The sequence below is a fragment of the Uranotaenia lowii genome, chromosome 2 (assembly GCF_029784155.1).
Source record: "Uranotaenia lowii strain MFRU-FL chromosome 2, ASM2978415v1, whole genome shotgun sequence".
Lineage (NCBI taxonomy): Eukaryota > Metazoa > Arthropoda > Insecta > Diptera > Culicidae > Uranotaenia > Uranotaenia lowii.
Window position 1 is genome coordinate 359,730,452 of NC_073692.1, and position 14,569 is coordinate 359,745,020.

Sequence of the window (14,569 nt, forward strand, 5' to 3'; positions counted from 1 at the left end):
TTGAATCCGGAGGACGGCAAAAGTCCCGGCTGGCGTTGCGATGCGAATGCGAATTACAGAAATTGATCAAACAAAACTGATAGCGACTTAGGCCAGTTTGCGTTCGTTGTCTCGAAAAGAACTCGGGATGGCCACCCAGAAGCAGGGGTGTTACTTTGAGAACATTTTATTGTATAAAGACTTCTCTAGAGAAAGTTGCAAGTAGAAATTTTTCCTAATTTTAATGAAAAAGTTTCGTCAATATGTATATGGCAGTCTTCTAAGCAAACATTTTTGTAGGTTAATTATACGTTTACGTTTCATCGCATAAAACTCAACAACAATTCATATTTTTAACACCTGGCTTGAGCGATAAGAGTTATTCAAATTGGACGAAATTCAACACCTTTTTACGTACATCCTGAAAGTGTGCGAGAGAGCGCAAGTTTTGCTCTCAATGCATGCAAAACGTTGCCAGCGACAATATTTGCTGCATCTCTCATTGGACAATTTTTCCAAATAAACCGTCTGATTTTCAGCAATCTAGTTGCGTGGCTTATTGCAGAGAGAAAAAACAAGGTTTTTTTTTTGACTTGAATCCAACGCGGAGGAACAAACTTGAAAAAATGGTGGCCTTTTTTCATATCCGATTTATACCGACTTTAAGTAACCATTTATACGATCGTTTACTTATTTGGTGGTAATTGCGATTCGCATTAACATTGTTAACGATTTGATCTATCATTTCTAATGCGATTTTATTTTTGTAGTAATTTTGGCTTTTTTCGGTCTAGGGATTCTATCAAAATGCCCGACGTTTCGACCATTTTTGGTGGTCTTTCTCAAAAGAATTAGAGAAAAACCATCAAAAAATGGTCCAAACTTCGGGCATATCAAAAGCTTAGTTTTTTGATAGAATCCCTACACCGAAAATAGCCAAATAAACCACAAATACATCAATCACGGTCGAAAACATAAAAATATGCTATTTTATGTTTGGTGGGTTTTTTTATTTAAACATTCCTTATTTGAGGGTGAGTCTTTACGAGAAAATAGTCAAAAGTGAAAAGTGACAAGTGACAAGTGACAAGTGACAAGTGACAAGTGACAAGTAACAAGTGACAAATGACAAGTGAAAAGTGAAAAGTGACAAGTGAATAATGAAAAGTGAAAAGTGAAAAATGAAAAGTGAAAAGTGAAAAGTGACAAGTGACAAGTGACAAGTGACAAGTGACAAGTGACAAGTGACAAGTGACAAGTGACAAGTGACAAGTGACAAGTGACAAGTGACAAGTGACAAGTGACAAGTGACAAGTGACAAGTGACAAGTGACAAGTGACAAGAGACACGTGACAAGTTACAAGTGACAAGTGACAAGTGACAAGTGACAAGTGACAAGTGACAAGTGACAAGTGACAAGTGACAAGTGACAAGTGACAAGGGGCAAGTGACAAGTGACAAGTGACAAGTGACAAGTGACAAGTGACAAGTGACAAGTGACAAGGGGCAAGTGACAAGTGACAAGTGACAAGTGACAAGTGACAAGTGACAAGTGACAAGTGACAAGTGACAAGTGACAAGAGACACGTGACAAGTTACAAGTGACAAGTGACAAGTGACAAGTGACAAGTGACAAGTGACAAGTGACAAGTGACAAGTGACAAGTGACAAGTGACAAGTGACAAGTGACAAGTGACAAGTGACAAGTGACAAGTGACAAGTGACAAGTGACAAGTGACAAGCGACAAGTGACAAGTAACAAGTGACAAATTACAAGTGACAAATGGCAAGTGAAAAGTGAGAAGTGACAAGTGAAAAGTGAAAAGTGACAAGTGACAAGGGGCAAGTGACAAGTGACAAGTGACAAGTGACAAGTGACAAGTGACAAGTGACAAGTGACAAGTGACAAGTGACAAGTGACAAGTGACAAGTGACAAGTGACAAGTGACAAGTGACAAGTGACAAGTGACAAGTGACAAGTGACAAGTGACAAGTGACAAGTGACAAGTGACAAGTGACAAGTGACAAGTGACAAGTGACAAGTGACAAGTGACAAGTGACAAGTGACAAGTGGCAAGTTAAAAGTGAAAAGGCAAAAATAACTAGTGACAAGTAACAAGTGACTAGTGACAAGTGACAAGTGACAAAGTGAAAAGGCAAAAATAACTAGTGACAAGTAACAAGTGACTAGTGACAAGTGACAAGTGACAAGCGACTAGTGATAAGTGACAAAAGATTAGTGACAAGTGACAAGTGAAAAATAAAAGGTGAAAAGTGAAAAGTGACAAGTGACAAGTGACAAGTGACAAGTGATAAGTGACAAGTGACAAGTGAAAAGTAAAAGGTGAAAAGTGAAAAGTGAGAAGTGAGGCGTATTTGCGAAACAATGTGTAAAATAACTTTGGGAAACTGTTTTTTTGATAGCTCTTAGCAATTCGTAATCTTCAAACCATTTGTATAGAATTATTTTCAGAATATTTTAAGCAAATTTCTAGATCAATTGGTCATCAATTGTTCAAGGTGTGGTTTAATGATTTCTGCAGATTTGCTGCAACAAATCAAGGCAAAATCCCTTAAGAACATGAGCGTCGTTTAGTAACCTTATAATGACCCATTTGAGCTCAGAATTGACATGAGTATGGTTGCCAGAATATTTCCCGCGCTTATCCTGGCTATTTTATCTAAAAATTTAGCTAAATCAGGGAAGTTGACTTCAACATTTTCAATGCAAAAACCGGGCTATCTCCGGGCAAATTTAAGAAAAAACCTTAAAACTATTCAATGAAAATTTCGAAGAAACCACTTGAAGCATTGTTTTTTATCAATAATTGTATCTAAGGCTTCTGTTCACCATTATTTTGAAAACACTTGTCCAGAAATTATGTTTTTGGCTGCAAAAATTAAAAAAAATATATAATAACTTCTTTTGAGTTTTTGTATTTATTTCTGCAAAAAATCTGGGCAAAATCCGGGCATTTTAAAAAAAATCTGAACAACCTTTTCTGAATTTTGTCAAGTCGAGCAAGTCCAGATAAAACCGGGCAATCTGTCAGACTTAGGCATAAGACCATCTGCTAGGCCAAGGAACAATTTATGCCCACTTCCAAGATTTGAAATTGGGAATAAACTCTTTTTTTTTTTGGCCACCCTTACCAACACTGAAGCCATCTGGTACGAGTTAAAAATCTTTCAGTGTTTTTATTTTCACACTGTTAATAAGTGGTTCGTATGGAAAAAATTAACCATACTTTTTTCCATTTCGTTTTTAAGAGTTTTAAAGCGTTAGAGAAAATATCAAAAATAAGTTAGTTTAATCAGTTGCGCTTAATAAAAAAAAACCTGCTCGGATTTTAATTAACCAATCAAAAACGCTCAAAGCTGATTATCGCCTGTCTAGAGAAGTCCTCGATTGAGCATAGACATTTTTTTAAGCTAACCGATGCTCACGAGACACATAATTATCGGCCCAAGAAAGGCCATAAAATCGAATCGACGATCGGCAATCACAAAAGCAAACATCTATAAGCAAAGCTAGTAAAAATCGACAAAGAATGACAAAAAACTCTCCATTCAGCCACATTTTTGTTTTTTTTTTTTGTGAGTAAACTGCCGTCATCCATTTCTTCAATATCTCAGATCGTTTCGAAGATATGCCAAACGGTGGAATCGTCGAACCGCGCTTCTGCTCCAATCAGATGCAAATTGGCGGCATCTGCCTCAGCTACCAAACAGAAACTAGTCTTCTGGCCCAGACCCCATCATTTACATATCATTTCTCAAAGCCTTCCCAATAATAAATAAACTATGCTGCGGCGATATCCAGATGAACATTATGATCGCACCAGTTCCGATTAGCATCGCCGAACAACAACTGCCAGCTCAGCTCGAGCCCAAATATTTTACTTCATCAATCGATATGATTCGGTGCTGCTCGATGCTTCACAACTTCTCTCTATAATTAGAGGAATCGACACCCGATGAATGGGGCTTCTTTTTCTATGTCATCATCCCGCGGGCAAACGCAACATTTGAATATTGATCACGCCCCATCCCGCTTTGCCTTTTCCCAGAGGAAAACCGCAAGACAATCGTCAAGATTCAAACCGAAAAAAACAACCAAAATTGATACCCAGTTTCGTTTCCCTCCTCATTTTATCAGATTATCAGCCGATTTCGAAAATTAGTAGGTTCGAGTTTTATTTGTTTTCACAGTTCACAGTTCTTAATATGCTAATTCTGCTTTTTTCTGGGTTGGGTTTGTGTGTTTTGTCTGTCGGGTGAGAACGAAATTGGCAGGTGAACACGACAGCGAATTTTTTCTTTGGCGTTATGAATCAACCTAAAAATGCGGGAAAAATTTTGACTACAGCGGCAAAAAATGTTCCAACTTTTGATGCCCATTACTAAGTTCCAAATTATGAGCATATGTTCATCATGGATATGCTGGACTAACAAAGCAGTCGTCTGTCTAATCTGCGCTTCTTCAGTCCTTCTTATTTACCGGAACTGGCACCATTTCAAAACAATCAAAGCAGCAGCCGTTTTTTGCGCTTTTTTCAGTCTGTATCATTTACCAGAACTGGCATCATTCCAAAACAATCAAAGCAGAAGCCATTTTTGCGCTTCTTCAATCCGTCTTATTTACCGGAACTGGCATCATTTCAAAACAATCATAGCAACAGCAGTTTTTTTTGCGCTTTTTCAGTCCATCTTATTTACCGGAACTGGCATCATTTTAAAACAATCAAGGCAGCAGCCGTTTTTTGCGCTTCTTCAGTCTGTCTTATTTACCGGAACTGGCATCCTTCCAAAACACGCAAAGCAGCAGCCATCAGATCTGCGCTGCTCCAGTCCGTCTTATTTACCGGAACTGGCACTAAACGAACCTCAGTAAACAAACAAAGCAGCAGCCGTTTTTTTCTGCGCTTCTTAAGTCCGTCTTATTTACCGGAACTGGCATCATTTTAAAACAATCATAGCAGCAGACATCAAATCTGCGCTTCTATAGTCCGTATTGTTTACCGGAACTGGCATCATTTCAAAACAATCAAAGCAGCAACCGTTTTTTGCGCTTTTTAAGTACGTCTTATTTACCGAAACAGGCATCCTCACAAAACAAACAAAGCAGCAGCTGTTCTTTTCTGCGCTTCTTCAAACCTTCTTATTTACCGGAACTGGCTTTCTTCCAAAACACGCAAAGTAGCAGCTATTAAGTCTGCGTATCTTCAGTCCGTCTTATTTACCCGAACTGGCCTCATTTCAAAACAAACAAAGCAGCAATCTTTCTAATCTGCGTTTCTTCAGTCTGTCTTATTAACCGGAACTGGCATCTTCCAAAACAATCAACTTAGCAGAAATCAAATTTGCGCTTCTTAAGTCCATCTTGTTTACCGGAACTGGCATCTTATAAAACAAATAAAGCAGCAGACTTTCTTTTCTGCGCTTCTTCAGTTACTGGAACTGGTATTTTTCCAAAATACGCAAAGCAGCAGCCATCAAATCTGCGCTATTTCATTCCGTCTTTTTTACCGGAACTGGCATCCTTCCAAAACAAACAAAGCAGCAGACGTTCTTATCTGCGCTTCTTCAGTCCGTCTTATTTACCGGAACTGGCATTCTTCCGAAACACATTAAGCAGCAGCTATCAAATCGGCGCTTTTTCAGTTCGTCTTATTTACCGGAACTGGCGTCCTTCCAAAAAAATCAAAGCAGCAATCTTTCTTATCTGCTCTTCTTCAGTCTGTCTTATTTACTGGAATTGGCATCTTCCAAAACAATCAAATTAGCAAACATCAAATTTGCGCTTCTGAAGTCCATCTTGTTTACCGAAACTGGCATCCTTATAAAACAAATAAAGCAGCAGACATTCTTTTCTGCATTCTTTCCCAAAACACACAAAGCAGCAACCATCAAAGCTTTTTCAAACCGTCTTACTAACTGAAACTAGCATCATTTCAAAACAAACGCAGCAGCCATCTTTGTAATCTGCGCTTCTTCAGTCCGTCTCATTTACCGGAACTGGCATCCACAAATATATTTGAGTGAAGCTTTAAGATATTGAATTATTGAATTTCGTGAGACAACAAATCATCAACCCACCTAGCAAGACCTCGCTGTAAACCAACTTTTCACTCAACTTAATCTCCCCATTTGACACCTGACTTCCGTTCGGAGTCAATCACTTCTTAATCAACTCCATTCCACATTTTTCAATCCAATGAATACCGAATAGCTCAGAGCGAAATCTTACCTACTGATGAATTTCGTTGAACCACCAACGACGAAAGGAGCAACGAATCAAGCTCGAACGCAACTTCCTTCCGCGCGGGCCCCGAAGATCCTTATCGTTCTGCGGGATCCGCCATTTGTTGATTCTTACTCGAGCGAGAGTCTCCGTCTTTGCGAATTCTTCCGAAAAGCGCGTAAGCAAATGCAAATCACGTCTGATTGACCGACTGACTCCATCAATCGAGTTCATCGAACCGAAACCTTTCAGACCGAAAATCCGTTTTCCTGCTGTCTAACAAATGTGTATGTTTTCCTCTCCGATTTCACAGGTACCCTGCGACCACCGGGATTGATCGGCGGTTCCAAGCCAAAAGTGGCGACACCGGCCGTCGTCTCCAAAATCGAACAGTACAAACGGGAAAATCCGACCATCTTTGCCTGGGAAATTCGCGAACGTCTCATCTCGGAAGGTAAGTTTTCGTCTTCTTAAGTATTGTAGTTAGGTCTCTCTAATGCTGTCGCGAAGCGTTTTGTTGTCGCTATCTTCCTGCCGAAATCTTTTCTCTAGGGGGTCTTTAGGGGAGATTTGCTCACTCAGCTGCGAAACGTAATGTTCCGAGTCTCATAAAATCGGGATCAATCAAAAATCAAAGGGTCTCCAGCCAGTCAGTCAGTCGCATCCAAATCACGTGGACCTCACAGGGTAACTCTCGCTCCGTCGTAAGAAGTAGTCAGTGGGGATTGAAAACACATCAATCTCCGGTTTTCCGGGAGCGCAGAATCTGATTGAGTCCGGCTGCCGCCCGGATTGATATGCAAATTTGATCCCGGGAACCACCATCAAGAGCCAAGGGATTTTAGTTTAGGAGAGAACTCCAGACGATGATGAGAAGCAAATTTGTTCGACCGGCTGAGAAAGGGAAGCAAACTGACAAATCCAGGAGATCAGGGCAAATTGATAAACGATTGATTTATTGATGGCGAACAAAGTCGGGATGAGTTTAACACCGGCCAGGCCGCCGAGCCCAGCCCCATTTGCGATGGCAATTATGGGAAACGAGGAAGCTTGGGCCTTTTTTATGCCTATACCTTTAGTACCATCTTATCTTTTCCATCCTTTTTTCCGTTCCAGCAACTGTGAGAATCGGATGCGCTTTTGGCTCGTTTGCGTAGTCATTCTACACACAATTATCTCCCAATCAAACCGTTCATTTATCAATGGCGCGATATTGATCGGGGAACCAAATGATGTTTAGGAAAAGTTTCAACGGATTTCGATGAAACTCATCAAGTTTTGAGGAAAAACGTATAAATTTTTTTAATTGAAAATTTCTTAATAGATCATTCCCTTATATTTGATACGTCCTTGCCAATTATTTCTATTTTGAGGATAGACTACTTGAAAAAATAACTTTTTTTTTATTAATAGCAAACTCAAATACAGTAAAAGCCCAATTTTGTCGCACACTGATTTTGTCTACCCCCAATTTAGTTACCTTTTTTCACTCCATTTAGTCATGTTAACGTGTTAACATAAGATCGTGCAAATATCATCATTCTGAAGGCAGGAAAGTCTTACGTTTTACGCCTTACATCTTACACCTAACATCTTCCATCTTCCATCATTCATCTTCCATCTTCCACCTTTCATCTTACATCTTTAAATCTTATATCTTACGTCTCACGTCTTTCGTTTTACGATTTACATCTTACTTCTTATGTCTTACGTCTTATGTCTTATGTCCTACGTCTTACGGCTTACGTCTTACGGCTTACGTCTTACGTCTTACTTCTTACGTCTTACGACTTACGTCTTCCATCTTCCATCATCCATCTTCCATCTTCCATTTTCCATTTTCCATTTTCCATTTTCCATCTTCCATCTTCCATCTTCCATCTTCCATCTTCCATCTTCCATCTTCCATCTTCCATCTTTCATCTTCCATCTTCCATCTTCCATCTTCCATCTTCCATCTTCCATCTTCCATCTTCCATCTTCCATCTTCCATCTTCCATCTTCCATCTTCCATCTTTCATCTTCCATCGTCCATCTTCCATCTTCCATCTTCCATCTTCCATCTTCCATCTTCCATCTTCCATCTTCCATCTTCCATCTTCCATCTTCCATCTTCCATCTTCCATCTTCCATCTTCCATCTTCCATCTTCCATCTTCCATCTTTCATTTTTCATCTTCCATCTTACGTCTTACGTCTTACGTCTTACGTCTTACGTCTTACGTTACGTCTTACGTCTTACGTCTTACGTCTTACGTCTTACGTCTTACGTCTTACGTCTTACGTCTTACGTATTACGTCTTACATATTACGTCTTACGTCTTACGTCTTACGTCTTACGTCTTACGTCTTACGTCTTACGTCTTACGTCTTACGTCTTACGTCTTACGTCTTACGTCTTACGTCTTACGTCTTACGTCTTACGTCTTACGTCTTACGTCTTACGTCTTACGTCTTACGTCTTACGTCTTACGTCTTACGTCTTACGTCTTACGTCTTACGTCTTACGTCTTACGTCTTACGTCTTACGTCTTACGTCTTACGTCTTACGTCTTACGTCTTACGTCTTATGTCTTACGTCTAACGTCTAATGTTTTTCGTCTTTCGTCTTTCGTCTTACGTCTTACGTCTTACGTCTTACGTCCTCCATTTTACGTCATACGCCTTACTTCGTATATATTACGTTTTACGACTTACGTCTCACGCCTTTCGTCTTACGTCTTATGTCTTACGACTTACGTCTTACGTCTTACGTCTCATTTCTTGTGTCTTACGTCTTACGTCTTACGTCTTACGTCTTACGTCTTACGTCTTACGTCTTACGTCTTACATCTTACGTCTTACGTCTTACGTCTTACGTCTTACGTCTTACGTCTTACGTCTTACGTCTTACGTCTTACGTCTTACGTCTTACGTCTTACGTCTTACGTCTTACGTCTTACGTCTTACGTCTAACGTCTTACGTCTTACGTCTTACGTCTTACGTCTTACGTCTTAGGTCTTACGTCTTTCGTCCTACGTCTTACGTCTTACGTCTTACGTCTCAAATCGTTCTTCTTACGTCTTACGTCGTGGGTATCTTACGCTCATTGAAATTTCCTCATGCATTCCGGATTCAATCCATTATCGCCTACAATGTTGCTCTTTAAGATAAGATCGAATTTTAAAATTTCCTCATTGCACTTAACCTAGAAATTCTAGTAGCGTAAAATTAGAAGTCATATATTTTGATATTTCATCTGCCTATCAGCTTCGGAGTTTTGGTTCTCACGGATTTTATTCTCTCCCCCCGAAGAAGCGTAAAACCTCCTCATTGTTCGACTTGTTTATGCTACAGGCATAAATCCAATCAAATCTTACCTCTCCCACTTCAAAACATCTCCCCGTTTTCAGCGAAAAATATTGCCCGCCCGATTATAATCGATTGATTGATGCGAGAAGCAACGCATCAAGCATGGAAACTGGTTTGCTCGATAAGAGTCCGTTCCGGTTCGTTCAGTGGGCCGTTTTGTGGTGGAAAATTTAGCACCTGCAGCCGGTCTTGGGCACCATACACTTCCCAGTACTTAGCGTCACGTCACGTGAGCGTACCCACGTCTCGGAAAAAATTTCGACCCAGTAGCAAATACATCACCGTTGAGATGCCAATCAACTACACCGCGCACCCGGTTTGAAGTTGAAATTTTCCCTTCGGGGGACAGCACTTTCGATCAATTTCCGCCGATTCCAAGCTAAGCTTCCAGTATGCTTCCCAACGATAATCTCTCGGCGACTTTTGGAACAAACCGGGCCCGCCGGCTTGAAGTGATGCGGTGAGATTTTTCCCACCGCATATTGCACCCTCCAAAAGAACCAACGCAACGAACGAGTGTGTCTGTTTGTCTGTGTGCACATATATTAGCTTTAATGGATGTAAAATTGTGACAAATGTGAGAATTAAACCGCTTCTTATAAGTAAGCGAGCGATCTCCCTCTCTTTTTAACGGTCGCCACATAAGTTTGACTCGACGGTTTGGGGGAGACAACCGAGGTTTCTGATATCAGGTTTTTTATCGGCTTCGCACAGCTTCAAGTGGGATTGGTTAGGAGACGTGTGGATCAAGACAGCAGCAGAAAAAAAACAAGAAACTAAAACGTGAGAGAACTGAAGCATACGCGTCACATTATCGTATCAGTAACATCTTCGGCGTTGCGGGAACACTTCGGCTATGTTGTTCTTTCAGAGTAAGATTAAAAAAAAGAGTTAAAAGAAGATGCCTGCCTTTCTACAGAACGAGAGACGAACGCAGAACGATCTTGATTGTGGAGGAAATTTATGTTGGAGTCGTGAATTAAGATGTGAGCCGAGGTCGTTGGGAGAAGGACGAAAAAAAAGACGACAAAAACATCGACGCAACGCAATGCTCGGGTCCACTCGGATCGGATTATATGGGCTAATAAAATTAACACCCCTCGAAAATGGCACCGCACGGCTCGCATGTTCGTCCAAGAGGTTATCTCCGTCGAAGGTAACATGCAAGAATTGAACTAGGCTTCGCTTAATTAAGGTACTTGTAGGCGCTAGGTTTTTTTTCCCGATTAAATAGAACCATTCACGGGACACGATTACTTCCAGGAAGCCTGGCTGGACCATTGGTGATCATTGGTTCGATGATGATCAGATGAGCTATGGCAAGTGAGATGACTCTATAAATTTTTGAATATCTGATTTCGGAGTCCAATTCACACTAACGCTAAATGTTCAGAGTCGATGGAGCGGAACTCGTGCTCGATAGACATTACAATTGTCTAGAATAGCTTAATATTTGACTCACCACCGTCGCAGATATCGAGAATCAATAAAATTCAGGCTGATCTATTAACTATACGAGTAGATATCAAAATTACATGCTTCAATCCAATATGATATGCAGGATTGTTCGTTTTTCTTATCTTTTTTTAATATGAAAGATTTTTATTATTTACAGTAAATTTAATTCAAAGAAAATATACAAACCATATTTTGAATAATGAATGCTTATCCAACTAAACCGGAAAATTACAAATTTTAACAACCAACTATTTCATCTTATCATTTCTGCTAAAGCCATGATTTAAAAAATCTAGAAATCAACGCTCAAAACTACATTTATGAAAATATCAATTTCTACATTTAGCTACTCTATTTTATTTCAGACTTTTTCTCTCCTGGAATCATAATTGGAGCTTTGCTTTTCGCATTTTTTTAACATAATTAAAAGATTCATTATGATGGATGACAGGTTTTGTTATACATGTAATTGTATTACAAAAATCATTTTTTTTGGAAAAAGAGGAGAAGATCTCTTACAAAATGATTGTAAAGTGTTTCAGAAATTGAACGATTTTCAAACGAATTTGTTAGAATTTGGTACAAAATTATTAATTAATTTTTTATGTCATGAGAATGTTTTTAAAGTATTATCCATCTGTTTTGTATAGAGGGACCCCTATACGAAATAAACAGAAATATGATAAAATTCGAACAATTTACGAAACTTTTTTTTTGCAAATTGTTTGTTTGAAGCGACTCATATCTTGAGGCTTTAAGGAATCAAACTCGTTTTGTATGTTAACAATTTTTTGCTTTGGTCTACATCACTTTATCAATTTTTTTCACTTTTTGAAGAGAACAGGAAATAATTAGGGTTGTGCCCAAGGTAGCCGAAATCACAGAAAAAACTGTATTATCACAGAATTTTGAGCAAAATTTCGTCACAGAATCTGTGTCACAGATCACAGAATTTTTAAAATTTTCAAAGAATTCACAGAATTTCTAAATTTTGTACAGATTTCCAAAATTATAATTTTTTTTTCATTTTCGACTTTTTATTTCCGACTATAATTTATGAAAATCTGAAAACAAGGTGATATTTTTTATTTTAAACTGTAGAAAATTTTCATTTCGTTGATGTTTGACATGATTTTCCTATGCACTTCATAAAAAAGCGTCACAGAAAACCGTCACAGAATTTTAAGTTCAAATCACAGAATTCGAGAATTTTTTTTTGTCAAAAACACAGATTTTTTTTCGGCAACCTGGGTTGTGCCTCCTTTCCGGGATATCATGAATGAATTTTTTGGGGCCGTTGTTGAATTAGCGAGGCAATTTTTTTCTAAAGACTCAAGGAACTTTAGGAACTCAGAAAAGGCCACAATTTGGAGTGGGAGCCACAATAAAGAGCGTTTCAATCCACAGTTTGATCGGATTTATCTCAATTTATCCACAGCTTTGAAGCTAAGACATATTTTTACTGCATTTCAGGCTAGTAAGCAATCCTATTAGTCTGTCTCTCATATCTGATCGTAATGATCATCCCCAACAATTCACCTGCAGAATTTCTCCCTTATATAAATTTTGGCACTAGTCAAAGGAGGGTATTTGGGTACGAGGAATATTTTTTTTCTGTTTTGAGATCCCTCCCTTCTTCCAGAGGAAGGTAGAAAGAGGGGAGGTGGGCTCTCATTCATTTTTGTGCATAACTTGAGAACTAACCAGTCAAATAAATCAAATTTTGAATGGGATGGTAAATATTTGAAAACGAGAAATGATTCTATGATTGCCATTTTTTCACAGGGAAAATGAAAAGGGGGAGGGTTCTCTCATACAATTGTTTACTTAACTCGAGAGCTGATCAAGCAAATCAAACCTAACTTGGCATAGGGAAAGTATTTGAGTATGAGAAATATTTGTATGGTGATTTTTATTACTTATTTGAAAAAAAATTGGCATGGGAGGGTTATTGAATACGAGAAATGACGGACAACTATACCTAATCAAACAATAGAAGGGTACATTTTTTATGGGAGGGTCCAACCATACAGGAGGGGGGAAAAGGCTCTCATACAATTCCCCTTATACTCATACAAGGCTTTCAGAGTGGAGACGAGAGAAAGAGCCATGCGTTTTAATATATTGTTTCGCATAATTTGAAAACTAATGAAGTAAATAAATCCAAATAATGCATGTGATATTATTTAGTTACCGAAAATGTTTTGATTTCAATTCGAAACCCGCTTTACAATTGTCGGGGAAAAGGAAGGGAATTCCATTCAATTAAAACAATTTAGACATCTTATTGTATAACAAAAGTGCTTTTGAAGCAAATAAAGGCAGAGTACTAATTTATGATTTTTAACAATGGTTGAAAATAAAAACAAATTTTAGAAAAGGCTTTGAAAACAGAAAAAAAAATCATTCAAGAAAATTAGAAGTAATCTTCTTAGCATTCCAGTTCAAAACTGAGGTCGCTACTTCCATTTTAAATCTGATTAAAATAAACTAATACAATCATAATGTTTTGGAAGTGCTTTACCACGAACTTATTCCTAATTACACATCCTCGTTGCAGAACAAATTCTTGTGTAAATACATCCATTTCTCATGTTGGTTTTGGGAATGTATCTGATTAAAAATCTCGGCTTCAATATTAGATGAAATTTGATGTTTTTTATTGAAACAATAAAAATCTAATTAATTCTATTAAAAAATAATAAAAAAAACGTTACTTTGTATGCGTAAAAATGTTGCGTGGATTTTTTTTTTTCGAACAAGGTCGGAAAAAAATTTAAATCCTTTTTTTGTCACTTGGAGTTGAAACAACATGAGGGGGAACAGTAATAACAATCTAGGCTATCAAAAAATTGGAACAATTTGGAAAAAATCTAGCATGCAAAAAACATGCTTGTGCATCTACATTTTACAAAATCTAAAAATGTAGTCATTTTAGATCGAAAATTTTTAAAATCTCGAAAAAAACAGGTTATACAATTCTCACCTTCTACTGGTTGACTATCGGTCTTTTAAATGTTTGAATTTTTGAAGAATTTAAGAAATTTTTCAATAAAATTCATTAAAATAGGGAAGAAAAAAAGGATTTGATATTTGTTCTGGCCTATTTGTTCGAAAACAAGTAAATAAATTTCACTTAAACTTCTTTCTTAAAAATGTTAAACGAAATCAATAATTTCTTTGTATCAGTCATGCATTTGTGTCGGTATTTTAATATGTCATGTGATTTTCTTTTACAAAATTGCAATTTATTTATTCACAAAAAACGTTTTTAAAACTACTCTTGAACAATGTCGCTGCAGGTACAGGTTCAGTACAGGTACTTCAGGTTCCTATAAAGTTTTTTTGCGTAGCCGATTTTATTTTATTGAATCTATCGAGTGTCTTCCTACTAATTAAGATTTTAAGGTATGTATATATTTGTTGAAATTGCTATATTTAATTCGAATCGTATTTGGACTTGAATGTAACTTATCATGAATATTTTGATGAAACTCATTTTTAGAATTTTGTTCTTGGAAGCAAAACTTCATAATC

General features: G+C 37.9%; 1 protein-coding gene across 3 annotated transcripts in view; it reads left to right on the forward strand.

The window, feature by feature from the left end:
* Nucleotides 1–14,569, forward strand: part of LOC129746925 (paired box protein Pax-6-like) — a 145,148-nt gene that overhangs the window by 87,860 nt on the left and 42,719 nt on the right. For all 3 annotated transcript variants that reach the window (XM_055740867.1, XM_055740868.1, XM_055740869.1), the window contains exon 3: nucleotides 6,537–6,677. In XM_055740867.1, the coding sequence (XP_055596842.1) occupies nucleotides 6,537–6,677 (141 nt within the window). The remainder of the gene's footprint in view (nucleotides 1–6,536; nucleotides 6,678–14,569) is intronic.